The sequence below is a fragment of the Carlito syrichta genome, unplaced genomic scaffold (assembly GCF_000164805.1).
Source record: "Carlito syrichta isolate Samal-C Ts95f unplaced genomic scaffold, Tarsius_syrichta-2.0.1 Scaffold305682, whole genome shotgun sequence".
NCBI classification, from domain to species: domain Eukaryota; kingdom Metazoa; phylum Chordata; class Mammalia; order Primates; family Tarsiidae; genus Carlito; species Carlito syrichta.
Genome location: NW_007249778.1, coordinates 380,313 through 407,752, shown reverse-complemented (window position 1 = coordinate 407,752; position 27,440 = coordinate 380,313). Strand labels below are relative to the sequence as shown.

General features: G+C 37.8%; 1 protein-coding gene across 1 annotated transcript in view; it reads right to left on the bottom strand.

Annotated features, from left to right (window-relative positions):
- Positions 1-15,886, bottom strand: part of ACTR3 (ARP3 actin related protein 3 homolog) — a 47,562-nt gene extending 31,676 nt beyond the window's left edge. The window contains exons 1-3 of the mRNA XM_008062251.2: positions 15,829-15,886; positions 11,222-11,346; positions 2,148-2,258 (exon numbers count right to left, since the gene is read on the bottom strand). Of these exons, the coding sequence (XP_008060442.1) occupies positions 2,148-2,258; positions 11,222-11,293 (183 nt within the window). The 5' untranslated portion in view covers positions 11,294-11,346; positions 15,829-15,886. The remainder of the gene's footprint in view (positions 1-2,147; positions 2,259-11,221; positions 11,347-15,828) is intronic.
- Positions 15,887-27,440: the final 11,554 nt, after the last annotated feature.

Here is a 27,440-nt window from a genome sequence, read left to right as displayed (position 1 = left end):
AAAAAAAAAAAAAAAATCAGCCGGGCGTAGTAGCACGCGCCTGTAGTTCCAGCTATTTGGAAGGCTGAGGCGGAAGGATCGCCAGAGCCCAGCAGGTCGAGGCTGCGGTGGCCGGGAGCGGCCACTGCACTCCAGTCTGGGCGACAGAGTGAGACTCCGACTCAAAAAAAAAAAAAAAAAAAAAAAAAAAAAAAATATATATATAGTTAATAACTATAATAGTACATGAAAAATGCTAGATATTAATCATCAGAAAATGCAAATTCAAAGCAAATGAGAAATCTTACACTCTCACCAGAATGGCTAAAATTAAAAAGACTAACACACCCAATGTTGGATAGAGCAACCATATCATTAATACATTATTGGTGGGTATGTAAAAAGGTACAACACCTTGGGAAAAAAATCTGAGATTCCCACAAAATCAACCATGCACCTACCCTATGACACAGCAATTCCACCTCTACATTCTTAGACAAGAGAAATGAAAACACATGTTCACAAAAAGACACATAGCCAAACTATAATAGTCAAAACCTCGAAATAGTACAAGTGACCACCAAAAGGAAAATGGCTAAAGTGAGGCATATTCTTACAATGGAATACCATGCAGCAACAAAAAGCATAAAATCACTGGAATACACAACAAGGATGAATCTCAAGATTTCATTCTAAGTAAAAGAAGTTTTACCAAAAAGCACATCTTGCATGATTCCATTTATATGAAACTCAAATATGACAAAACTCATCTCAGCTGAGGGGAATAAAAAAACAAAAAACAGTGGTTGCCCCCAGGACATGGGAACAGAGATTTACTAAAAAATGGCCATGAGAAAATCCTTCTAAGCTGATAGTAACTAAAAGTTAGACAAATCACATCATGCACCCTGTAGGCCAAATCTGGCACACCACTTGACTTTACAAATAAAATGTTATTGCAACACAGCCATACCTATTAAGTATTGTCTACAGCTGCTTTCGAGCTACAACCGAGCAAAGTAACTACAACAGAGACCTATTCAGTTCTCATTAAGTTTCTTCAGGGACCATATCACCTGCAAAGTCAAAAGTATTTGCTATCTGGTCCTTCAGAGAATTTGCCAATCTCTGGTCAAAATCCATAGAATGGTTCAGATCTGTGATTGCATGGTATGTAAATTTTCTATGAAAACAATAATAATGTGCTCTAGCTAATGATTATGCATGCTAAAGTATTTCGGGGTCAAATGACTCCCATCTGCAACTCATTTTGAAGTAATTCAACAACTAAAATGAAGTGACAGATGAATAGATGTCACGAAGCAATTATTGTAAAATGTTAATGTTAACTGTTGAATCTAGGCTGTGGGTGTATAGATGTCCACAGTAAAGTTCTCTCAACTTTAGAGTTCAGCAATAAAAAAGAGTCACAAATCATCACAATAAAATGTAGAATATTAATGTTACCAAAAACTGTGATATTGCCATAATGTGGAAGGGGGAAAGGATAAGCATTTTGTGTCAAAGAAGAGAAAAGGAAAAAAATTCTCATTTTTCCTTTTAGGAAGTTGGTAAAAACTGTATTATATTTTTAAAAACAAACAAAACAACAGAAGACATATATTATTTACATTCATGAACATTAATACCAGAGAAACCTTTTTAAAAACTGAAATTGTTTGCCTCTGTGGGATATGAATCGGGCGTTGGGAAAGGAAAGAAAGTTATTTTTTTGTTTTATGTCTTGTAAAGACATTTGATTTTTTCTATAAATATGCATTGCTGTTAAGAAAAAGTTTAAAAATTAAATTATATATTTTTGTTATCAAAAATTACCAATAAAATAATGACCAGATTATTTAAAAAAGAAAAAGAAACGTCCCACAGGTCTCCAACTTTTTTCTGAACATTATTTACTGTTTCTATCATAAAGATTATATATTAATTGTCAAAAGTATTTTTTAAGTGTTTATAATTTGGTGCTTTGCCATGCTACTATTCTACTATAGCCCATAGACAGTTTTAAAAATTATACAGCTTTATAAGAAAGTATTTTAGACATATGGCAATTTGATTAAAAGTATGCCTTAGTGAGTACAGAGACTATAAAAATGTTCTCAGTAAGTTTCTTTAAAAATTTCCTCAGTGAAATTATAACTTGTACTTACCAAAAGAAAATAATGATCTTCAGGTTCTGCCCTTAAGTATTTAAAGATCACCTGCTCCATAAACCTTTCCATCAAGTCCCAATCTTCAACTATACCATGGCGGATCGGCCACTATTAAAACAAAATATTAAAACACAAATTAAATCTTATTAAAATCAAAAATAAATAAAAATACAAAAAGAAATCACCCAGGGAATATTAGATCATTAGTATTATATTACATGAGGATACATTTCCTTAGATGTGATACTATAGATCATCTTTAAATAAGCATATTTAACAGTGCTTAAAGATAAATGACATTATTTCTACAACATTCTGTTAGATGGTTCAATAAAAAATATAAAGTGAGTATGTCAAAATGTTAAAAATTGTTAAATATAGATGGACTATACGAGTCTTTGTAGATTTTTTTTAACTTTTGCAATAATGGGAAAACTCAGTACATTAATTAAAGTAAACCTAAAAAATTACAGTCTATCACAATTTCCTTAGTTTTTAATTTACTAGTTCATTAACAAATATTTGTTGTATACCAAAAAGTATAATTGCTAGAATAATCATAGCTTCACTAAACATAGAAATCACGCATGTATAATTTTTAAGAAAAGCTGTATATATTTATACAGAATCATGTTTCTAAAACCATGTGCCAGTCATTGCTTTGCTGAACTCTGGTGTGTCCAGGTGGCTCTTTGACCTATGGAAGCCATGTTTCCTAGCTTTGGCCCCCTCCCCTACCTTGAGGAGGTGAATCTCCTCTCTGTCTAATTTACTTTCTAAATAAACTTTATTTTCTAAGTAAAAAAAAAAAATCTCACATGCCAAGAAGCTTACTATGGTTTGGATGTGATTTGTCCCCACCAATGTAACAGTGTTGAGAGGTGGTGGGGCCTTTACAAGTGACTGGGTCATTAAGATGATTTTGTGCAGCTCTCACTGGGACTGGGTTAATTCTCCAAGGAGATGAGAGCAAGGCTGTTATACAGTGAGGGTGCCCCTTGTGTTTTGCCCCTGGTTCCCTTTCTACTTCTTCACCATGTTATGAGGCATCATGAGATCATCACCAAAGGCTGACCAGATGTGGCCACCCCATCTTGACTTCCCAGTCTCTTTCAGAACCGTGAGCCAAAATAAATCTCTTGCTTTATAAATTATCCAGAGGTATTCTGCTACAGCAACAAAAAACAGACGAAGGCAGCACCTCAATATTCTACAGCAAATTCACAAGGATGCACAAAGTATTTTAAATTTTCCAGGAAGCCGGGCTCGGTGGCTCAGCCTGTAATCCCACACCTTTGGGAGGCTGAGGAGAGTGGATTGCCTGAGCCTGAGGGTTCGAGACCTGCCTGGACAACTTGGCAAGACCTCATCTCTACAATAAATCAAAAAATCAGGCGGGCGTGGTAGCGCGCGCCTGTAATTCCGGCTACTTGGAAGGCTGAGACGGAAGGGTCGCCAGAGCCCAGCAGGTTGAGGCTGCGGTGGCTGGAGCGGCCACTGCACTCCAGTCTGGGTGAAAGAGTGAGACTCCAACTCAAAAAAAAATAAAAAATAAATAAATTTTCCAGGAAAACATGGTGATACTCAACATCAGGTGGACACTGCATAATCTGCAAGTCAAAGTAAATCAGATGCAACATTAAATCATAGTATATTCCACTCAATGACATTATTTCTTTAAGAAGTTGAGTTGTCAGTCGTTGCTGGAGTAAAAACCAAATTATCACACAAAATAAAATCCATGTAAAACAAGAAATGAGAATCTTGTTTTCTGATTCCAGGTTTTGGAAGTTGTGTAGTACCTAACAGACATAAGCATCCTCACAGTAAAATAGCATCAGTAGGTTTTCAGTTTTGAAGTCAGGATGGACAGGATCTATTAATCAAAACACAAAAGTTGTGCTTTGTCTAGTCTTGGAGTAAACAAAAGTGGAACATATATAATAAATTATGTTTTGTATATATTAAACTCAAGAGCCAGGGGGTAGGTAGTTGACAGGTAGTTAAAGATGTAGTCAATAAACTGGAAGTAAACAGGACACAGCGGCTCATGCCTATAATCCCAGCACTTTGGGAGGTGGAGGTGAGAGGACTGCCTGAGCCCACGAGTTTGAAACCAGCCTGGGCAACATGATGAGACCTCATCTCTACAGTAAGTCAAAAAGTAAGCTGGGTGTGGTGGTATATACCTGTAGTTCCGGTTATTTGGAAGGCTGAGGCGGAAGGATCACCTAAGCCCAGTAGGTCAAGGCTGCAGTGGCCATAAACGAGCCACTGCACTCCAGCCTGAGCAATAGAGTAAGACTCCTACTCAAAAAAAAAAAAGGAAGAAAAGAAAAGAAATTGGAAGTAGAGACCTAGATTGTGGCTGTAGACAAAGGAGTGGATGAGATTACCTAGAGAAAGTCTTTAATGAAAGAATCAAAGGAAACCAAGGGTAATACTTGGGGAGTATCAGCATTTGAGTAGTGGGCAAAGGAGAGAAACCAGTGACGGTAGAAAACAACAACAACAAAATGTCCCATGTTAGGAAGAGAACTGTCAGCGTAACCCTGTAAAAAGACAAACCAAGAAGGATGAAGACTACTACATATAACTAGATTTAACAAAGAACATATTAAACAACTTGAGACTGAATAAGAAGTTTGGTGTAAAGAGTAAAGAGGAAAATAAGACAAAAGCTAAATTGCTGAGGACATGGCAGAATACTGAAAGAAGTTTTGTTGTTTTGGGTTGTTTGTAGCATTGGAAGACCTGAAAATGTATTTAAAATTAGAGGACATTATCAGTGGAGTGAAACTCTGGCCTCTCAGCTCACTGACTTCATTACCTTTAATAATTTCTCTTTTCTATTTTGGCCACAGTATTGTTCTTATCACTATCATCAAACTCTCAAATGCAAGTATAACCTTTTCTGATCGCACACTTTTATTATTCTAGCATAGTCTACCACCTCACTATACCTCTTTTGATTACAATTAAGACTTTCAGTCCACTGGCTGCCCTAATTATTCCCTAGCCATCAATACACACAGTTTAGATTTCATGACCCATTACTTTCCTTCTTTTTTTGGAGTTGGAGTCTCTCTCTGTCACCCAGACTACAGCACAGTGGCTACCCACAGCTTCCCTCTGCTGAACTCAGGCAATCTTTCCATCTCAGCCTTCCCAATAGCTGGAACTACAGGCACTCACTACCATGCTTGGATAATATTTTGATTTATTGTAGATTTGAGTTCTTGCCAAGTTGCCCAGACTGGTCTCAAATCCCTGGGCTCAGGCAATCCTCCTCTCGCCTTCATCTCTCAAAGTGATGGGATTACAGGCATAAACCACCATGCCCAGCATCCAACCTATTACTTAAAACTATTCACGTCATTTTTTTCATCCCATTTACCAAAATTCAACTCAGCATGACCCTACCATAAATGTGCTTATACCCAGAATGATGACTGTACTACAGAAACATAGCCGAGCTGATAAAACTAAGAATTCATAATCGTGATTCTCAAATGCACCTAATCTTGCCTGGCAAGGCTGTGTTTCCCTACTATGTTCATGTTTATTTGACACAATGATGACTTCCAATGCTTTCCCTACCACTCAGATTTCAACTTCTCCCTGCATTTCATGAGAAGCAGATGACGTCACCACACATTTCACAGAGAAAGCAGAAGCCAAAAGTCAAGAATCCAAACTCCCTTCACCAAATCTGTAAAATTGATTCCATACTTACCCCTTCTTCTCTTTCACCTCCATTGTAATATAAGAAATATTCCTTGTATCAATTATATCATCTGTGCTCTGGATTTGAGAGACTGAGTCTACCCTACGTCTTTCCTGCTACTTTAATTTTTTTTCTAATGGCTCTTTCACATTAGCATTTAAGTAACTCTTCCATCTTAACCCTGAAACTTGTCTCTTCATCTATCACTTCCTCCCAATCACAGCTAAAACAGTAGAGTATTCCTACTGGTACTTTTTTTTTTCCTGACCTACCATTCACAACCCTACCTTCCTCCAACCCAACTACTCTTCTAAAACTATTCTCATTAAGGTTACAAATGACCTCTTTCTAGCAGACAGCAAATTATCTACGGGCTCTAATACAGTATCTCAGCAGCATTCCATTGCTTATCCCTCCTTTCTGTTTACTTCTGTCTCTCCAACCATGTCTTCACATCTCTTTTGTAGACTTTTTCTCTACTACCCAAACCTAACTAGCTTATTGCTCAGCTCTGTCCTAGGCCTCTTCCCTTGCTATACACTCCCTTAGGTAATTTCATTCCCTCCAAAGGTAAGTGATTCCTCCCCAATGTGTCTCCAGCTCTGTATCCTTTCTTAGCTCAAAATCCATATTTCATTGTCTAACATCTCAGATGACTCACAGGTACCACAAACATGATGTGTTCAATATGAAACCTATTCTCTACTAGACCCCATCTGTCTCAGCTTACATAAAAATCAACTCAGAATGAATTAAAGATTAACTATAAAACTACTCATGTTATTCTAGTTTTAACCTAAGGAAGTGCTTCAGAACACTGGTGTGGGAAAAGACTTTATGAATAAGGCCTGAGAAGCATAGGCAACAAAAGTACAGGCAACAAAAATGTAATTATATAAAACTAAAAATCTTCTGCACAGTCAAGAAAACCATCAACAAAGTAAAAAGACAACCTACAGAATGGGTGAAAAGACTTGCAAACTATACATCTGACAAGGAATTAATATCTAGAATATATAAGGAACTCAAACAACTCAATAACAGCAAAACAAATCATCTGACTTTTAAAGGGGCAGATGATCTGAATAGATATTTTTCAAAAGAAGACATACAAATGTCCAATAAATAGGATTATAGAAGTTCGACATCACTAATCATCAGGAAAATGCAAATCAAAACCACAATGTAAAATATCTCACCCCAGTTAGAATGGCTATTATTAGCTGGGCGTGGTGACTCATGCCTGTAATCCCAGCACTTTGGGAGGCGGAGGCAAGAAGACTGCCTGAGCTCAGTCAGAGGTTCAAGACCAGCCTCGGTAACTTGACGAGACTTCATCTCTACAATAAAAAAAAATATTAGCAGTGTGTGGTGGTGCACACCTGTGATTCCAGCTATTTGGAAGGCTGAGGCAGAAGGATCGCCTGAGCCCAGCAGATCCAGGCTGTGGCAGCTGTGAGCACGTCACTGTACTCCAGTCTGGACAACAGAATGAAGACTCCAACTCAAAAAAAAGAATGGCTATTATCAAAAAAGATAGAAAATAACCAATGCTAGCAAAGATGTGGAGAAAAGGGAATTCTTATATACTGTTGATGGGAATATAAAAAAGCATAGCCATTATGGAGAACACTATGAAGGTTCCTCAAAAACCATAAATAGAACACCTTATGATCCAGGAATCTCGGTACTGTGTATACATCCAAAAAAAAGAAAAAGAAAATCATAATATCAAAGAGATGTATGCTACTCAAGTATTTATTGCAGCACTACTCACAGTAGCCTAAGTATAGAATCAATGTAGTATCCATCAACAGATCAATAATTTTATGTATACACAATTAAATACTATTTGGTCACAAAAAAAGAATGAAATCCTGTCATCTGCTACAACACAGATGTATCTGGAGGATTATGTTAAGTGAAATAAGCCAGAAACGGAAGGATAAATACCACATGTTCTCACTCATATGCTGAAGTTAAAAAAGTTGATCTCATACAAGTAGAGAGTAGAAATGTGGTTACTAGAGGCTGAAAAGGGTAGAGGAGGGAAGAGGTTAGGAAGAGAGTATTTAAAAGATACAAAATTACAGCTAAATAGGAGGAATAAGTTCTAGTGTCCCATAGCACTGAAGGATAATTACTGTTGGCAATAATTTATTATGTATTTTCAGATATCTGAAGAGGATTTTGAATCTTCCCAACACACACACACAAAATGAAAAATGTTTAAGGTGAATATGCTAACTACTCTGATTTGATCACTATACACTGCATGTATCAAAACATCACTACACGTTCCATAAATATGTACAATTATTATGTATCAAATAAAATTTTTTAAAAATTAAGTGTTTCTCCTTCAATGTTCTCAAAATCAGGAGATAAGGTACAAGGAGACCATATAGGAGCTGGGAATTATCCTCAATTGATATGTCTAGTTTACCACCATTCTCTCATGAATCATTCCTTGTTACTCTCTAAATAACCACATTTTTATTATTGTTAAAAAAAAAAAAGACTCCCATATATCTAATCAGACTTCCAGATTTAACTATCATTCTACAGCAAAATAAGTAACTATACAAAGTAGCATATCGTGTTAAATGACACAATACAGTTACAATAATCAGAAAACCCAGAATATGGGAACTTTTATAAGACAACTAGGATTTACACAAACAAATGGAAAGAATAAGTAAAGAAACACATATTGGGAGAAGAACCTATAGACAAAAAGAGACTTCAGAGACTTATCAACTAAATCCAATGAGTAGGCCTTATTTTAATCTTGATTCAAACATAATAATCAATATAGAAAATAATCAGGGAAATATAAGCACTGACTAGATATTATATAAGAAACTGCATACTATATTAAGGGGTGATATTTATCTTTTTTAATGTTCTTATATTTAAGAGATGTGTATCTATAAGTGAAATAATACAGATGCTTTATTTTAAAATACAGGTAGGGGCGTGGGTATGGATAAAACAAGATTAACTGCCAAAACTGTGTTGTAGTCACATGGAGGTTCATTATATTTTTTCTTTACTTTTATATATGAAGTTTTCTACAAAAGTTAAATCTCCATTTGTGTGAACACACACACACACAATTTCCATTTCTCTCTATACCCACTGCCATCACTACAGTCCAAATCACTAATATATCCCTTACCTTAGCAATCATCAATTACCTGGTCTACCCAGTATCATGCTTGCTTCCCGTATATAGTTTTATTTCATTATCACTGTGACTGAGTAAACCTTTCTAAATAATAAAAATAGTCAATACATATTTAGTATTCAATATGTTTAAAAGCACTAGTGTATAACAGTGTAGTGTATAATAGTATACAACTAGTGTAACTTCTTTATACATATTATATCATATACTAATAATGTCTCCACTTTACAGATGAAGAAATCAAAACTCAGAAAGGTTAGGTCACTGAATGATATCACAAAGGTAGAAATTAGCACTGCCAGAATTCAAGTTTGAACAGGCAGACTCCACTATTTTTGCTTTTAAGCAACAAAATTATTCCTGTCTGTGGCCATACCACCCTGAATGCATCCGATCTCGTCTAAAATTATTCCTCTATTTAAACTTATTAATGTTGCCCATGGGATAGAGTTCAAAATCTTTAATATGACCTAACCACAGGTTCGATGCTCTTTGCTGTCCTACCTATCCAGCTTCTTTCCACTTCCTTCTCTATATTTCAGGCATATTTGTGCAGGTCTAGTCTCCCTCATACTTTAAAGCCTTCCAGCATATTGGTCTCTCTAGCTAAAACAACTGAGCTTGCACAACTCACCCAGCTAACTTCTACTGCATTCTTCATTTTCCAGCTTAACAATTCCTCAAGGACTTTCCTGAATCCCCAAATTAGGTTAGCTACTCCTGTGATATATGCCCAGAGAAGCCTGTACTTTTCCTTTTCCTAACCTCTATCACACTTGTAATTATTTCTTCAACATCTTCTTTTCCACCACATTATAATAGCCTTGAAATCAGGAAAGCTATTTTTCTTATACACCATCACTGTACTCTCAGGACTTGGCAATGGTTTTTACATGTGGTATAGTTGTCCATTAATGAATAAATTATGAGAGAAGGGACAAAAAAATACAAAGGATATTTGCAAATTAGGGAAAGTCAATGTCAAAAAATAAAATGATAAAGGTCAAAACATTGTTGCCCTCTATTTTGAACTATTATGATTACAGTCACAAAAATTGTTCAAATTGGACAATTAAGACTTACAAGGCAGGTGCAGTAGCTTCACGCCTGTAATCCCAACACCTTGGGATGCTGACACAAGAGAACTGCCTCAGCTCAGGGGTTCGAGACCAGACTAGGCAACTTGGCGAGACCTCGTCTCTACAATAAATCAAAAAATTAGCTAGGCATGGCACAGCTAATAGTACTATGCCTGCTAAGCACGCCTGTAGTTCCAGCTACTTGGAAGGTAGAGGCAGGAGGATCTCCTGAGTCTAACAGGTCGAGGCTGTGGTGGCCGTGAGCATGTCACTGCACTCCAGCCTGGGTGACAGAATGAGACTGACTCAAACAAACAAACAAGACTTTCATACTTTTTTGTATGTAAGTTATACTTCAACGAAAAGGGAGGGGCAAGGGTAGAAAGGAGAAAGGAGGGGGAAAAGGAGGAAAAGAGCAGCGCTCAGGGCTGTCATAAGCTTCAAAAAAGAGAGAAATGGTTTGAATGAGAATGAGAGGGAAATGTCTTCAGATGTAGTAAGAAAAAGCCAATAACATTGGGGGTCCTTTGAGTCAGTGGGTATAGAGAAGTAAATACTGCTCACTTCAAGAGCTAAATTTTTCTTTTTTTTCTTTTGGAGTCGAAGGCTCATTCTGTTGCCCAAGCTGAAGTACAGTGGCACGCTCATGGCTACAGCAGCCTCGAACTGCTGGGTTCAGGAAATCCTTCCACCTCAGTCTTCCAAGTAGCTGGAACTACAGGCGCGTGCTACTATGCCTGGCTAATTTTTTTTGTTTTTTTGTAGAGATGAAGAGATGAGGTCTCACCAAGTTGCCAGGCTGGTCTCGAACCACTCAGGCAATCCTCTCAACTCAGTCTCCCAAAGTGCTGGGGATTACAGGCTTGAGTCACTGTGCCCAGCCTAAATTTTTCTAATGGGCAAAAAAAAGGAGAGCTAAGGTAACAAGAAAAGGTGCAACAGGGAAGAAGAATAAATTCCTATTGTAAAGAGGTTGGCGATATTAGGTCTTTAAAAAAGTTCTACAGGGCATGATCACTGACAAAATTAATTTTTGAAAGAAAACGATTTATTTATGCAAATCATAAAAACATACCTTTGTTGCATATGTAGGTTTTTCTATTGCTTCATCACCAATGAAGAAGTCTAGGTCATCAACACCTTTCATCACCCTTCTTTGAGCTTGATCACCCACTTTTGCTGACTCCTTAATAGCAATACCTTTAAAATAAAAGTTATTTAGACAGGTCAAAGAATTCATTTTCTTCAAAGAAGACAAAGTTTTAACTTCTACTTCTTCCATTATAAAATGTTATAAAGAAAAATGTGATGAAACATATTTAAATTGTTAAACTAATACACAAAAGTCATTAAAAAGCAGTAATAAAATTCATTGTACACAATGAAATCTCAGCTTCCACTCAGACAATCCCTCAAATGCAAAAAGCCAAAAAAACAAACTATTCCTGTGGAAGTGTTTTAGATATATTTTTTTAAAACTTGCCAAGCACAGTGGCTCACACCTGTAATCCTAGCACTTTGGGAGGCCGAGGTAGGAGGATCTCCTGAGTTCAAGACCACAATGAGACCTAACCCCTATTTAAAAATGTAAAAATCTGGCAAGCATGGCGATGCGCACCTGTAGTCCCAGCTTCTCAGGAGGCTGAGGTGAAAATATCACCTGAGCCAAGGAAACTGAGGCTTCAGTGAGCTATGATCATGCCTCTAGACTTCAGTCTGAGACCCGACTCAATCAATCAATCAATAACTAAATAGACTATGTAAATTCTCATTTGATTCTGAGTATAATTATAATCCCACAAAATTCACATATGCTTCATGAATAGTCAGAAAGAAAAAAACTAGAAAACACTAAAAAACAAATTAAAAAATTTAAGAATCAAACTTTCTTCATATCTTTACTATATTCACTATTGTAATTTAGTAATTTAAACCCAATAAGAATTTCTGTTGAACTTTAATTACATATTAAAAAGGAAATCTCAATTCATTTATGTAAAATTTACAACAGTCCCCCCAAATAATTTCAGAAACCCATCACAGTTCCAGATCTAAAACTTGTTATATATTTTCAAATCAAGTTATAAATTTTCAAATCCATCAAGCTAAGCAGTTCTTTATTCAAAATAATTGTCTATATGCACTTAAACGGATCTTGCATTCAACTATCACTTTCACTTAATAACACTATATCCTGCTGAGTGCAGTGTCTCATGTCTATAATCCCAGCACTCTGGGAGGCTGAGGTGAGAGGATTGCCTGAATCCAGGGGTTCAAGATTAGCCTGGACAACTTGGCAAGACCTCATCTCTACATAAACAAAAAAATTAGCTGGGCACGGAGGCACACACCTGTGATTCCAGCTACTTGAAAAGCTGAGGTGAAAGGATCACCTCAATCCAGCAGGTGGAGGCTGCAGTGGCCGTGAGCGCGCCACTCCAGCCTGGGCAACAGAGTGAGACTCCTACTCAAAATAAATTAATATATAGTTTTAGTAAGATGGGTACAAAATAACTGAAAGGAAAAAAATTTTAAATCCAATCTACTCCTTCAAAATGTTAGAAATTCTCTCTAGCAATTTATTTATAATATACAAAAACATCCAGATGGTTCATTATAAATTTCCTGAAAAACAAATACATATATATTTTATGTATATATAAATATATATATATATATATATATGTTATACATATATACACATAAAACTTTAAACCATATCTATAGACTTTCCAGGTCAAATATCACATGTATCTGAAGGTGATAGTGGCAAAGTCTACAACTGCTGATTGTAAACAATGCCCCTGGATTAAAACTGGGTGGGGAAAAAAAGCAAAAACCTTCTTAGTAGGCAAATTTTTAACATGCCGTTAATTACTCATAAGAAAGGCAAAAAAACAAAAAAAAGACTTCAAATTTTGGCAGAGATATGAAATAAAGAATGAATTCAATGGTAATGCGATCCTAAGGTTCAAAAGATAAAGATTATATACGACTACAACAAAAACTTAATACAGTCATTTAAACAGTCATTTAAGAACAAAACCAAAACCAAATTTTGCTAAGACAGAAATACTTCAGTAACCTCCTGAAATAATCATAACAAATGATTATAAACAAAAGATTAAAAATTAAGAGATTACATAACCATCGTTATGCATTGAATTGTGTTCCCCAAAAAGATATGAAGTCCTAACCTCTCACACCTCAGAATTGACTGTGCTTGGAAACAGGGTCTTCTGAGTTAAAATGAGGTTATCAGGGTCACCTCTGATCCTAGGACTCGTATCCTTATAAAAAGGGGAAATCTGGAAACAGGAAGACACACACAGAAAGATGATGATGTGAAGACACAAAGCAGAAAGACTGCCATGTGACTGTTGCATCTACCAGCCTCGGATCCTAAGAAAACATCAGAAGCTAGAAGAAGCAAGGAAGGTTTCCCTCTACAGCTGTCAGAAAGAGCATGACCCTGCTGACACGTTGATTTTGTACTTCTAGGCTCCAAAACTGTCAAGTTTCTGCTGTCTTAAGCAGTTTCTGGTACTTTGTTACAGCAGCCTGAGGAAACTAATAAAGGCATACACTATGGTCTAACATTAAAACTACTAAAGTCAACTAGTAAGCCAGAGAAGTACCTCTACATTTATCAGCAACAGAGTCAATCTGTGTCACTAAATTCTTAAAATGGGACAAAAAATGATTGATGTGTTGATATATAAATATGGGGAGGAAATGTAAAGAAAAGCACAAATGACAATACACATGGATACACTATTTTTTAAAAGGCAATAGTATCGCCAAACTAGGACCACTAGACTCACATGAATGAGCTATTTCATCAGTGTTACCTAAAGTCTACTCTAGGTACTCAAAAGATTATTATATTTAAGTAGTTGCCTAAATACTTACAAAACCAATCTTAGAAAAGTATACCAAAAAATGACATGTGCTAAAGTCAAAAAGGTTTGTTTCTAGGAAAAGAAAAAGGTGGATAAAGGCTCTAAATACATTTCCCATTTTAGGTATAATTCTGACAGTGTCTTAAATTTCACACATTTACTATTGCTATTGTTCTTGCTACACAAATGACAAAGCAATTGACCTGCTTGTGTCCAACGAGTGCCCAACTGATAATAAAGATCTGAAGCTTTGCCGGGCACAGTGGCTCAAGCCTCTAATCCCAGCACTTTGGGAAGCCGGGGCAAGAGGATTGCCTGAGCTCAGGTGTTCGAGACCAGCCTGGGCAATTTGGTAAGACCCCGTCTCTACAATAAATCAAAAAATAAGCCAGGTGTGGTAATGCACACCTACAGCTCCAGTTACTTGGAAGGATGAGGCAGAAGGATCACCTGATACCAGCAGGTCGAGGCTGCGGTGGCCATGAGCGTGCCACTGCACTCCAGCCTGAGCAACAGAGTGAGACTGACTAAAAAAAAAAAAATCTACAGTTTTTAGTAAATCTAACAATTTCTACCTTATTCTCAACTTTGAAACATATGCTACTGCATTACTCTCTACATGTCTATTTTTCCATTTCCTTCTTATTTTCATAAACAAGTAACAATAGACAAAAATACTGTCAGATCACCACTACTGCAGAAAGTTAGCGACATTCCCAAAATTAAACTATATAGGTGCTAAAACCATCAAGCAGTGCTTCAAGAGGTGAACTGTTTGAAAGTAAAAAGTAGGCTGGGTACGGTGGCTCACGCCTGTAATCCCAGCACTTTGGGAGGCTGAGACAGGAAGATCTCTTGAGTTCAGGAGTTCGAAACCAGCCTGGGCATCACAGCAAGACCACGTATCTACAAAAACTAAAAAAACTAGCCAGGCATGGTGGTGCATGCCTAAAGTCCCAGCTACTCAAGAGACTACAGGTATGTACCACCTGAGATCAGCTACTGAGACAGAAGGATCACCTGAGCCCAGGAGATCAAGGCCACTGTGAATCATGATCATGCTACCACACACCAATCTAGGTGACAGAGTACAAACCCAACTAAAAAAAACAAAGTAAAAAGTATGTCCATCAAGGACCAGACATATTACCTATGCTAACAAAAAACAACTCTAACAAATAACATGTCAGAGTATTTTATTTTTTTAAACTACTAAAAGACGATGGTCAGCTAAGGCGAGGTTAACAAAAATAGGTTAGAACAACAATACTCTACAGACATAATGTAAGAGAACAGTATGGTTACAGGATACTAGAAAACACCTGAAGTCAACATCTCTAATGGTGAGATGAGGTTCTTACTGTACAACATGGGAATTCATCAGATGTCAACAGGCACATGCCCTACAAACAACAGGCATAGGGCCTGCATAACCATAAATCAAAGGACAGTCTTCATAGGTATATATATGATGGGGAATGCACTACTTAAATAGTTACACCCATACACTGTTAACAACAATATCCTTAAAGCAGAAGACTGTCTAATTATCAGTTCCTTTGCCTTTTTCTTTAAAAAGAGGTATCTGGTAGATTTGATATACAAAGAGCTAAACAGAAGGTTAAAATGAGGTGCAGAAATGATACCACATATTAGAACTTGGAAAATCATGGTTTCAAGACTAAATCTTATAGAATGTCAGAACGAATTATTTCTTTTTCTTAAATTATAAAGAGAGATCTTTAAATCAGCTCATTTGTGGCTTAAAAAGAATACTTACAGGAAGGGATAATAAACTGTGGTTCTGTATTTCCAGCATATCCTAGTTTTGTATACCTGTAAAACAAAAGAATTTTATGAAGAGTTCAGTAATATCTTAGCAAATATTTCTTAGATTTCCATATGTTGTGAAATGAAATTTCATGGTGAATAAATAACATACCACTAAATTCTATAGTTTCGGTTCATTTAACATCTCTACTTTCAAAATGACAGATACCCATAGCTTTTGAAAAGAAATTCCACTTCAAGAAATTGATCCTGGCTGGGTACAGTGGCTCACACCTATAATCCCCGCAATGTGGGAGGCAGAGGCGAAAGGACTGCTTGTGCCCAGGAGTTTGAGACCAGCCTAGGCAACATAGTGAGGATTCATCTCTTAAAAAAAAAAAAATCAAAAAATAAGCCATCAGCTACTTCAAAGGCTGAGGCAGAAGGATCACCTGAGCCCAGGAAGACAAGGATATGGTGAGACGTGATCCACTGCACTCTACTCTGGGTGAGAGAGCAAGACCTCCCAATTCAAGAAAAAAAAAAAAGAAATTGATCCTACAGGGATATTCATACATGTGTGAAATAACATACAAATGAGGGCATTTGCTTCAATCTTGCTAATAACAACCAGAGACTGGAAATAAGCTAAAAGTCCCTCAAACTAGAAATTAGATAAATATGCTAAATTCATACTATGGAATATTATGTAGTTATAAAAAAAGATTGAGGAAGTCCTTTATGTACTGATATGAAACAATTTCCAAATTGTATTGTTAACTGAACAAAGGAAGATATGGAACAATGTATTAAGTATGGTATATCTGTATAAAAGTAATGAGGAGGAGTAAGAACATATAAGAGATATTTGATTGTACAGGCACAAAATATCTCTGAAAGTATATACAAGAAATCAGTAATTTTGGATGTCTCCAGAAAAGGGAACTGGGCAGGTGATGGACAGGGATGAGAGGGAGATTTTTATTATATATCATTTTATGCCATTCAGATGCATTACTACTAAAAAATAAATATAATTTTTTAAAGTTTTGCCACAGTAGATTCAGCCTATATTCTTTTTTTATTAGAAAATACAGTTTATGTAAAAGTAAATTAGAGAGAGAGAGAGAGGAGATTCACCTCCCCAAGGTAGAGAAGGGGGCCAAAGCTTAAGAAAACATGATCCAGCCACAGATCCAAAAGCACATGGCCACACCATAGTTTTTAGCAAGGTAACAGCCACAACGGCTTGGCAATAGTCCAGCCTATATTCTTATAACAAAATAATAACAACATAATTAAGTATTAGAAACTATAAAAGCTAGCTTTGACAAGCAGCATGGGGGGGCTACTTAGGCGACAGCTGGGCACTATGTGAGAAAAGCTATTAACAACAAGTAGACTTTAAAGAGAATATAACAACAATATTTCATATTATTCCATATGCGAACCAACTGTTAAATCGTAGGAAAGTATCTGTGGTGGGCTTTCTTGAACTCCAATAATATTTGTAGAATTTTTGTTCTAATATAAAATGAAAAAAATCTCCTTAGGGGATGTTTTAGCCCCAAAACTAAGTTCAACAACTAAGCTTGCTGTATAGATTAAATCATTAGTAATTAAATGGAAATCATAAACTTTTCAAACTGTGATACTGCTCCACTGACTAAACCTCTCGCCAATATCCATGTTTTAAAAAATAAATAAAACTTATTTTCTTTGCAAAGCATACAAAAAAAATCCCTTCATATTTGGCCTCTGACAATCTCTCTCAGCTGCCCTGATACCACATTAAACTCCCTAGCCATAAAAACTGCTAACCGTTTCCGAACAGTTCAATTCATTTCATGCCACCAACCCAATAAGCAGTGTTCCTAATCACATTACATGCTCTCCTTCTAGTCCTGAATTCAGCTAGACTTTTTTGCTTGTTTGTTTTGCTTTGTTTTTTTGCGTCAGAGTCTCACTTTGTCACCCAGGCTAGAAGGCAGTGGCCAACTCATATCCACCACAGTCTGAACCTGCTGGACTCAGGAGATCCTTCTGCCTCAGTTTTCCAAGTAACTGGAACTACAGACATGCACCACCACGCCCAGCAAATTTCTCTTAATTTATGGTAGAGATGAGGTCTACGCCAAGTTGGCCAGGCTGGTCTCGAACCTGAGGGTTCAGGCAATCCTTTCACCTCAGCCTCCCAAAGAACTGGGATTATAGGTGTGAGCCACAGTGCCCGGCCAAATGCAGCTATACTAAAACTCTTATTCATCCTACAAAATTCAGGTTAAGTATCAACTGTCTCCATATGAAAACTTTCATAACCTCCCCTGATAGTTAACTACTTTTGCCCTTGTAAGTACAATTATAATTTAATAATAATCTCTGGGTCTTGCCTCTCATCTATAAAATTAGACATTAACTCAAGATAGATCAGCGTATTAAACAAGGTAAAGCACTTAGCACAGCATCTGACAAGTACATACCCAATAAATGTAAACTCTAATTACACTTTTCATCCATTCTCTCCAAAGTTTCCATTCCTACTATAATCACACAAAAGCCATGCAAATACCTGAACTTTTAAATATTTATAATACAAATTATCTCTTTACCCATAAACAAAAGTCAGTTTGTAGAAAATTCTCAGATTGTAGCTTGTATCTGTTTTTAACACCCTACTACTAACAAGTTTTGTTTTGTTTTGTTTTGTTTTTGAGTTGGAGTCTCACTCCGTCGCCCAGACTGGAGTGCAGTGGCCGCTCCTGGCCACCGCAGCCTCAACCTGCTGGGCTCCGGCGTGTTTTTTAATTCCAATCCAAATTATCCTATTAACGTAAAACTTTCAAATGTAGGTAAAACAGAATTTCCATGATAGACTCAGCTAAGCATGACTGAACAGCTCAAACACCACATATTTGGAGACAGAAAAAATTGTTATTCAAATGCACAAAGCCACCATCAACTGATATGAATAATCTGTTCTCATTGACTTCATTGAAACTAACAGAATCCAGTTGAGATAAAAATGTAGAATTAAAACAGTACACATAAAAAAAACATAGGTAATAGTGGCACTAACATGGAGAGCCTAACAGTATAAATACTTCACCAGTGGACGAATGAAACTGAATAGTATACCATACCAAAATACAGACTTGTTTAATACAAGACAATCTAAAACTGTCTGAACATTCTATCTTAAAAGTCTACTACTGTCTGATCAATACTTATTGAAACGATTAATACCTGATTATTCCTTGGCCTAATCTCTCATATTAATCCTTCCACTTTTATTCTTATTTGTCAACACAGTAGTTCAAGTTGCTATACCCAAGAATGCCTTAAAACAAAATGTACAAAATTTCCAATTCTAAGAACTCTTACAAAGGAGAACAGAATAATATCCCCTAAAAATCAATACTATAATGGGGAGGCACTTTTTTCCCTCTTCTCTCACACCACTGTAACAACAATGAACACAGAAGACCTCCATGACCAAATGCATAGAGGGTGTTTCCCACCAACAAACAGGCAATTATTTCTGCAGCAGACACCAGCTGAGTGTCCTCTAATTCAATTCCAACATGATCTACTTGGAGATAATGTTAGATACCACAAGCTGAGGGCTCAATCCTCAAGTCTGTCCCCGCTCCTGGCACCAGTTGCAAGTCAGGGCTTCTGGAATTTCTGACTGTCCAGCTTCAAGTTGGCGTTCCTAAGATTCCCACTTTGGGTTCAATTAATTTGCTAGAATGTCTCACACAACTCAGGGAAACACACATATTGGTTTATTATAAAGTGTACAGAAGAAGAGATGCATAGGGTGAGGTATGTGGGAAGAAGTGTGGAGCTTCCATGTCTTCTCAAGCGTACCATCCTCCCAGCTTCACATGTTCAGCTATTTGGAAGCTCTCCCAAACCCTGTCCTTTTAGGGTTTTTATGGAGGCGTCACTGCATAAGCATAACTAATAAATCATTGGCCATTGGTGATCAACTTAACCTTCAGCCCCTCCTATCCCCAGAGGTTGAAGGTGAGGCTGAAAGTCTCAACCCTTCTAATAATGTCTTGGTCTTTCAGGTGACCAACCCCATCCAGTAGCTAGTTAGGAGCTGCCAGCCATCAGTCAACTCATTACATACAAAAAGACATCACTTTGGAGTTTCTAAGGATTTGGGGAGTTTTATGTCAAGAAACTAGGTTTAAGACCAAATATATATTTCCCAATATCACACTGCCTAATTAAAAAACTTCAAATTATGCTCTATTGTCTACAAGTTTAAGTACAAACATCTTTTCATTTCTACAAAATTACTCACTGTAAAATAGTTTTTAAAGTTCCCTCCAGATATAAATTATGTAATCCTGATTCTTCTCAGCTCCAATTTAACTTCGTTAAGCGTCTGCTACCACTTGCTTACATGAACTCCATGCACACTACATTTGCTATTCATTTCTTCCCAATATGCCTTGCCTGGTTCCCCCCACATATTATCTGTGCTTACACTGAAATTTCTCAAAAAAGTTCACACCACAACTTAAAACTCCTCCATGAAGTCTTTCCTGGTCATTTGAGCTATCAGCAATCCTTTCCCTCAATAAACTCTTAATTTCAACCACAAGACTAACTGTTATTTACATGTGTGTAAACACCATCTCCTAATTATAACAGTAAGAGATTTGAAGTTAAGACCATGTTAATAGCCAGGCACAGTGGCTCACACCTGTAATCCCAGCACTTTGGGATGTGGAGGCAAGAGGATTGCCTGAGTTCAGGAGTTTGACCAACCTGGGCAACTAGGCGAGACCTTGTCTCTACAAAAAATTAGTCGGGCATTGTGGCACATGCCTGTAGTTCCAGTTACTTGGAAGGCTGAGGCAGAAGGATCACCAGTGCCCAGCAGGTCAAGGCTGTGGTGGCCGCAAACATGCAACTGCACTCCAGCCTGGTTAAGGGTGAGACTACTATTCAAAACAAATAAATAGATAGATAAATGGCAAAGAAATTGTATACTCATTTTTCCAAATGGCCAAGAAACATGAAAAGATGCTCAATATCACTAATAATTAAGAAAATATAAGTCAAAATCAGAATGTGATATCACACCCATTAGGATGGTTATTAAATTTTTTTTTTTAAATGTTGGTGAGGATGAGAAGAAACTGAAACCCTTGCACATTGCTGGTGTGACTGTAAAATGGTATAGTCGCTATGGAAAACAGTACAGTTGTTCCTCAAAAAATTAAACATAGAATTACCACAAGATCTAACATTTCCACCTCTGGGTCTATAGCCCAAAGAACTGAAAGTAAAAACCAGAACATGGGTCGGGTGTGGTGGCTCAAGTCTGTAATCCCAGCACTTTGGGAGGCCGAGGCAAGACGACTGCCTGAGCTCAGGGGTTCAAGACCAGCCTGGGCAACTTGGTGAGATGTCATCTCTACAATAAAAATCAAAAATTTGCTGGGCATGGTAGTGCACGCCTGTAGTTCCGATACTTGGAAGATTGAGATGGAAGGATCGCCAGAGCCCAGCAGGTCGACGCTGGGGTGGCTGTGTGTGTGCCACTGCCCTCCAGCCTGGGGACAGAGTGAGACTCCATATTAAAAAAAAAAAAAATTTAGGCCAGGTGCGGTGGCTCACGCCTATAAATCCCAGCACTTTGGGGGGGGGGGGGGGCAGAGGTGAGAGGACTGCCTGAGCCCACAGGTTTGAAACCAGCCTGGGCAACTTGGCAAGACCTCATCTCTACAATAAAATCAAAAAAAAAAAGAAAAGAAAGAAAAATTAGCTGGGTGTGGTGGCACATGCCTGTAGTTTCAGCTACTTGGAAGGCTGAGGCAGAAGGATAGGCTGAGCTCAGCAGGTCGAGGCTGAGGTGGTTGTGAGTGTGTCACTGCACTCCAGCCTAGGCGACAGTGTAAGACTCCGACTCAAAAAAAAAAAAAAAAAAAACTGAAAATGTATTTGTACATGTATGTTCATAGCAGCATTATTTGCAGTAACCAAGGTGGAAGCAACCCAAGTGTCCATAAACATATGAATGGATAAGTAAAATCTGATATATACATCCAATGGAATACTATTCAGCTTTAAAAAGGAACAAAATGGCTGGGCACAGTGACTCACTCCTGAAATCCCAGCACTTTGGGAGGCCAAGGCAGGAGTTCAAGACCAGCCTGAGCAACACAGAGATCTCATCTCAATTAAAAAAAAAAAAATCACAAAATTGCCTAGGTCTGGTGGTACACACCTGTGCCCTAGCTACTTGGAGACTGAGGTGGCAGGGTCACTTGGGACAAGATGTTGGAGGCTGCAGTGAGCCATCATCACAACACTGTGCCCCAACCTGACAGACAGAGGAAGACCCTGATGCTTTAAAAAATAAAAAGGAGCTGGGCTCGGTGGCTCAGCCTGTAATCCCGTGCCTTTGGGAGGCTGAGGTGAGTGGATTGCCTGAGCCTGTGGGTTCGTGACCCACCTGGGCAATGAGACCTCATCTCTGCAATAAATCAAAAAATCAGCCGAGCGTGGTAGCGCATGCCTGTAATTCCGGCTACTTGGAAGGCTGAGGCGGAAGGATCGCCGGAGCCCAGCAGTTCCAGGCTGCCATGGCCGGGAGCGGCCACTGCACTCCAGTCTGGGCGACAGAGTGAGACTCCTACTCAAAAAAAATTATAATATAAAATACAATAAAATAAAAAGGAAAAAAGTATAACACATGCAACAACACAGACAAACTTTTTTTTTTAAATCAGTCTCACTGTCACCCAGGCTGGAGAGCAATGGCATCCTTACAGCCACCGCAGCATCGACCTGCTGGCTCAGATGATCCTTCTGCCATAGCCTTCCAGGGAGCTGGAACCACAGGCATTCACCACCACGTCCAGCTAATTTTTTGATTTATTGTAGAGACAAGGTCTCACCATGTTATTCAGGCTGGTCACGAACCCCTGAGCTCAGGCAATCCTCTTGCTGCTGCCTCCTAAAGTGCTGGGATTATAGGTGTGAGCCACTGCGCCCAGCCACACAGATGTACTTTGAGGACAATATGTTAAGTAAAATGAGCCAGTCACAAAAGAAAAATCATTATATGGAGTCTACTTATAGGAGGTATCTAGAAAAGTCAACCATAAAGACAGAAGGTAGAATGGTGGTTGCCAGGGACTGGGAGGTGAAGGAAATAGGGAGATGTCGACCAAAGGATATAAACTTTCAGTCATAAAATGAGTAAGTACTAGAGATCTAAGTACGAAATAGTAACTATAGTTAAAAATAATGAACAGAATTGTATACTTGAAATCTGCCTAAAAAAAAGCAGATCCTAAGTGTTATCATATAAAAAGGTAACTATGTAAAGAATGTTAATTAGCCTAATTATGAAAATCCTAACACAAAGTATACTTATATTAAAACACTATTGTATACATCTTAAATATATACAATAAAAAAGAAAAAAATCCTTTTGGACACACTCAATTTTCACAGTACAAGTACCTGGCAAAATGCCAGTGTGTGTGTGTGTGTGTGTGTGTGTGTGTGTGTGTGTGTGTGTGTGTGTGTGTGTGTGTATTTTTAATGCTGCTTAAGTTACATCTTTGTATTAACTTGAAATATCTCAAAAATACTTTCAAACCTAGTGTTTCTTTTTTTATTTATTTATTTTGTTTGTTTTTGTGAGTCAGAGTCTCACTCTGGGACACTCTCAGTTACCGCAACCTCAACCTGCTGGGCTCAGGTGATCCTCCTACCTCATCCTACCAAGTAGCTGGAACTACAGGCACGTGCCATCAAGCCAAGTTAATTTTTTGGTTTACTGTAGAGACGAGGTCTTGTCAAGTTGCCCAGGCTGTTCTCAAACCCCCAGTCTCAGTCAATCCTCTTGCCTCCACCTCCAAAAGTGTTGGGATTATAGGTATGAGCCACCGCGCCCAGCCTTCAAATCTAGTGTTTATGTCAACTCTAAACAGAAAAATTACATTTTGTGAATAACCTGAAATATCTCAAAGATACTCCCATATCAAAATGTGGTGTCAATTATAAATAAGGAAATGTACATAGATGTGTAGAGTAAAAATAAAACCACACATCAGAACAATTCTATTATATATCACTGAATATGCATAGTTTTTCTGGAAGAGAAATACAAGAAATAATAAATTACAGGATGGAGAGAAGAGTTTTGCTTTTAAATTTACATCATTCTGCCTTAAATGTTCTAACCAGGCTGGGCAAGGTGGCTCACGCCTATAATCCCAGCATTTTGGGAGGTTGAGGTGAGAGGACTGCCTGAGCCCAGGGGTTCAAGACCAGCCTGGGCAACTTGGTGAGACATCATCTCTACAATAAATCAAAAATTAGCCAGGCATGGTGACGCATGCTTGTAGTTCAGCTACTTGCAAGGCTGGGGCAGAAGGATCACCTAAGCCCAGAAGGTAGAGGCTGCAGTGGCCGTGAGCATGCCACTGCACTCCAGCCTGGGTGACAGAGTAAGACTCCAACTCAAAAAACAAACAAAAGAAGTTCTAACCATGCACGTGTACTACTTGTTTTTAATTAAAAGAATTTTCAAATAAGTTTCCTGCCCATGATAAAATAAAAAACTGTAATAAGCAATACACAGAAAAAATACTAAGGGATAAGTTATGCCTATCATCCCCTAGTCACCTAGTCATCATCTCAAAAGTCAATCAATAATAGGTTTCTTAGGTATTCTAGAGATATTTCATGCACAGACATGCATATATATTATTATTTTAATTTAAAACATGTCATTGGGGTTATCTTGGCAGTTAAATTATGAATTCACTTTATTTCTTTATACTTACACTGAGACAAGAAAGTGTCATTTTCTAAATGGTTTAAAACAAGACACCATAAAATGAAATAGGCAAAGCTATCCTATCTAATTTTACAAAACTTATAAGGACAATAAAACATTTTGAAAAACAAAGCCAAAAATGTTCTCTGTGTCCTAAAGAAGCAAGTTAAATAAATGCTCAGAAAATCTCTGACTATGGCAGCAAGGAAAAAAATCTACAATGCTAATTTTGGCTGGGGGTGAGGGGTGGTAAGGGACTTGGAAAATGACTTACTTAGAGAAGGGAATATAGAGAAACTCAAAAGCACCAGTTATCAAAGCCTTAGTGACTAGAAGAACTGTAATACAAATGAAAAAATGTTAGGTGGGAGGGGAAGCTGGACTGGTAGAAATCAGAAGCAAAAGACAGATGAGTTTTATACAAGAAATGGTGATTCTTTGGGGTTTTCTCCCCCTTTGGTCACAATAGCAATTGTCTCTGGGGAAGAGGGAATTGGATTTGGGATAGTTATCAGTAATGTTCTTTTGCTCTTAAAAAAAACAAAAAGATAAGATAAACATGACAAAATGTAAGACAATAATTCTGATAAATAAAGGCATCTGTTTTATTACTTATTGTATTTATCTAAAAGAAAAAATTCATTTACAGAATGTTTTTAAGTAGTAAAACCAGTTATGCTTGTAAGGTAAAAAGCATTAACATTCCTTGTCTTGGGTATTATTTTTTAAGTCTACAAATTAAAATATTTACGTATTAAAAGCATGTACTATCATACTTCCTTTTATTGCACTGCGCAGATGTTGTTCCCCCCCACCACAAATTTATGGTTGTGGTAACCTGGCATCAAGCGAGTCTACCAGTACCATTGTTCCAATAGCACAAGCTCACTTTGTGTCTCTGTGTCACATTTTAGTAATTCAACAATATTTCAAACTTTTTATTATTATTAGATCTACTATAGTGATCTGTGATCAGTGCTCTTATAATTGTTTTGGGACATGATGAATGACACCCATGATGAATGACACCCATGATGAATGACACCCATAAGAGACGAGGAAGTTAACTCGATAAATGTTACATGTTTTCTGAATGATTCAGAAATGACCAACCAGCCATTTCTATCTCTTTCCCTCTCCTTTACTTGGGTCTCTCTATTCCCTAAGAGACAATATTGAAATTAGGCCAATTACTAACCCTAGGGTCCTCTTCATTTTCAAGTGAAAGAAAGAGTGATATCTCTCAAGTTTTTTAAGAGACAGGGTCTAGCTATGTTGCCCAGACTGGAGTACAGTGGCTATTCACAGGTATAATCATAGGGCACTGTAGCCTCAAACTCCTGGCCTCTGGCAATCCTTCTGCCTCAGTCTCCCAAATAGCTAGGAATACAGGTGAGCACATTAAATCAAAATCTGGAAATGATTATGCTTCCTGCAGCTGATGGCCTTGAATGCAGAAACAGGACAAAAGCTCCTGTGCCAAAACAGTTAGCCAAGTTGTAACATGAAGGAACAGTTCTTGAAGGAAATTAAAAGTGCTACTCCAGTGAACATACCAATGATTAGAAAAAAAAAAAAAAAAAGCAACACAGTCCTACTGCTAATAGGAGAAAGTTTGAGTGATCTGGATAGAATATCAAACCATACCTGGGTTTGGTGGCTCAGCCTGTAATCCCGCACTTTGGGAGGCTGAGGTGAGTGGATTGCCTGAGCCTGCGGGTTGAGATCTGCCTGGGCAACTTGGCGAGACCTCATCTCTACAATAAATCAAGAAATTAGCCGGGCGTGGTAGCACGCGCCTGTAGTTCCAGCTACTTGGAAAGCTGAGGCGGAAGGATCACTGGAGCCCAGCAGGTCGAGGCTGCAGTGGCCAGAAGCAGCTCACTCCAGTCTGGGTGACAGAGTGAAACTCCAACTCCAAAAAAAAAAGGAATATCAAACCATGGCTGGACACAGTGGCTCACACTTGCAATCATGGTACCTTGGGAGCCTGAGGCAAGAGGACTACCCAAGCCCAGGAGATCAAGACCAGCCTGGGCAACATGGTGAGAGATCTCATCCCTTTAAAAAAGAAAAAAGAACATCAAACCAGCCACAACACTATCTTAAGCCAAAGCCAGGGCAAAGCCCTAACTCTCCTCTTAAGAAGGCTAGCAGAAATTTGTTCATGAAGTTTAAGTAAGAAGCCGCATCTATAACTTAAAAGTGCAAGGTGAAGCAGCAAGTGCTGATTAGATGATGCAGCAAGTTACTAGAACACAGCTAAGATCATTGATGAAGGTGGCTACATTAAACATTCTCAACATAGATGAACAGCCTAATATTGGGAAAAGGTGCTAAGACATTCATAGCTAAAAAGACGTCAATAACATGGCTTCAAAACTTCAAAGGGCAGTCTGACTCTCTTTTTAGGGATTAAAACAGTGGTGACTTTAAGTTGAAGCCAATGCTCATTTACTATTCTGAATATCCTAGGGTCCCTAATAATTATGCTATATCTACTCAGCCTGTGCTCTATAAATGAAAAACACAAAGCACAGATAAAGGCACATCTCTTTACAGCATGGTTTACTAAATATTTTAAGCCTACTGTTGAGACCTACTGGTCAGACAGAAAAGATTCTTCTCAAAACACAGTACTTGTTGACAGTGCACTTGGTCACCCAAAGGTGCTGATGGAGTTGTACAAGGAAATTAATATTGTCTTCATGCTTGCTAACACAACATCCATTCTGCAGCCCATGGATCAAGAAGTCATTTTGACCTTCAAGTCTTTTTATTTAAGAAATACATTTTATAAGGCT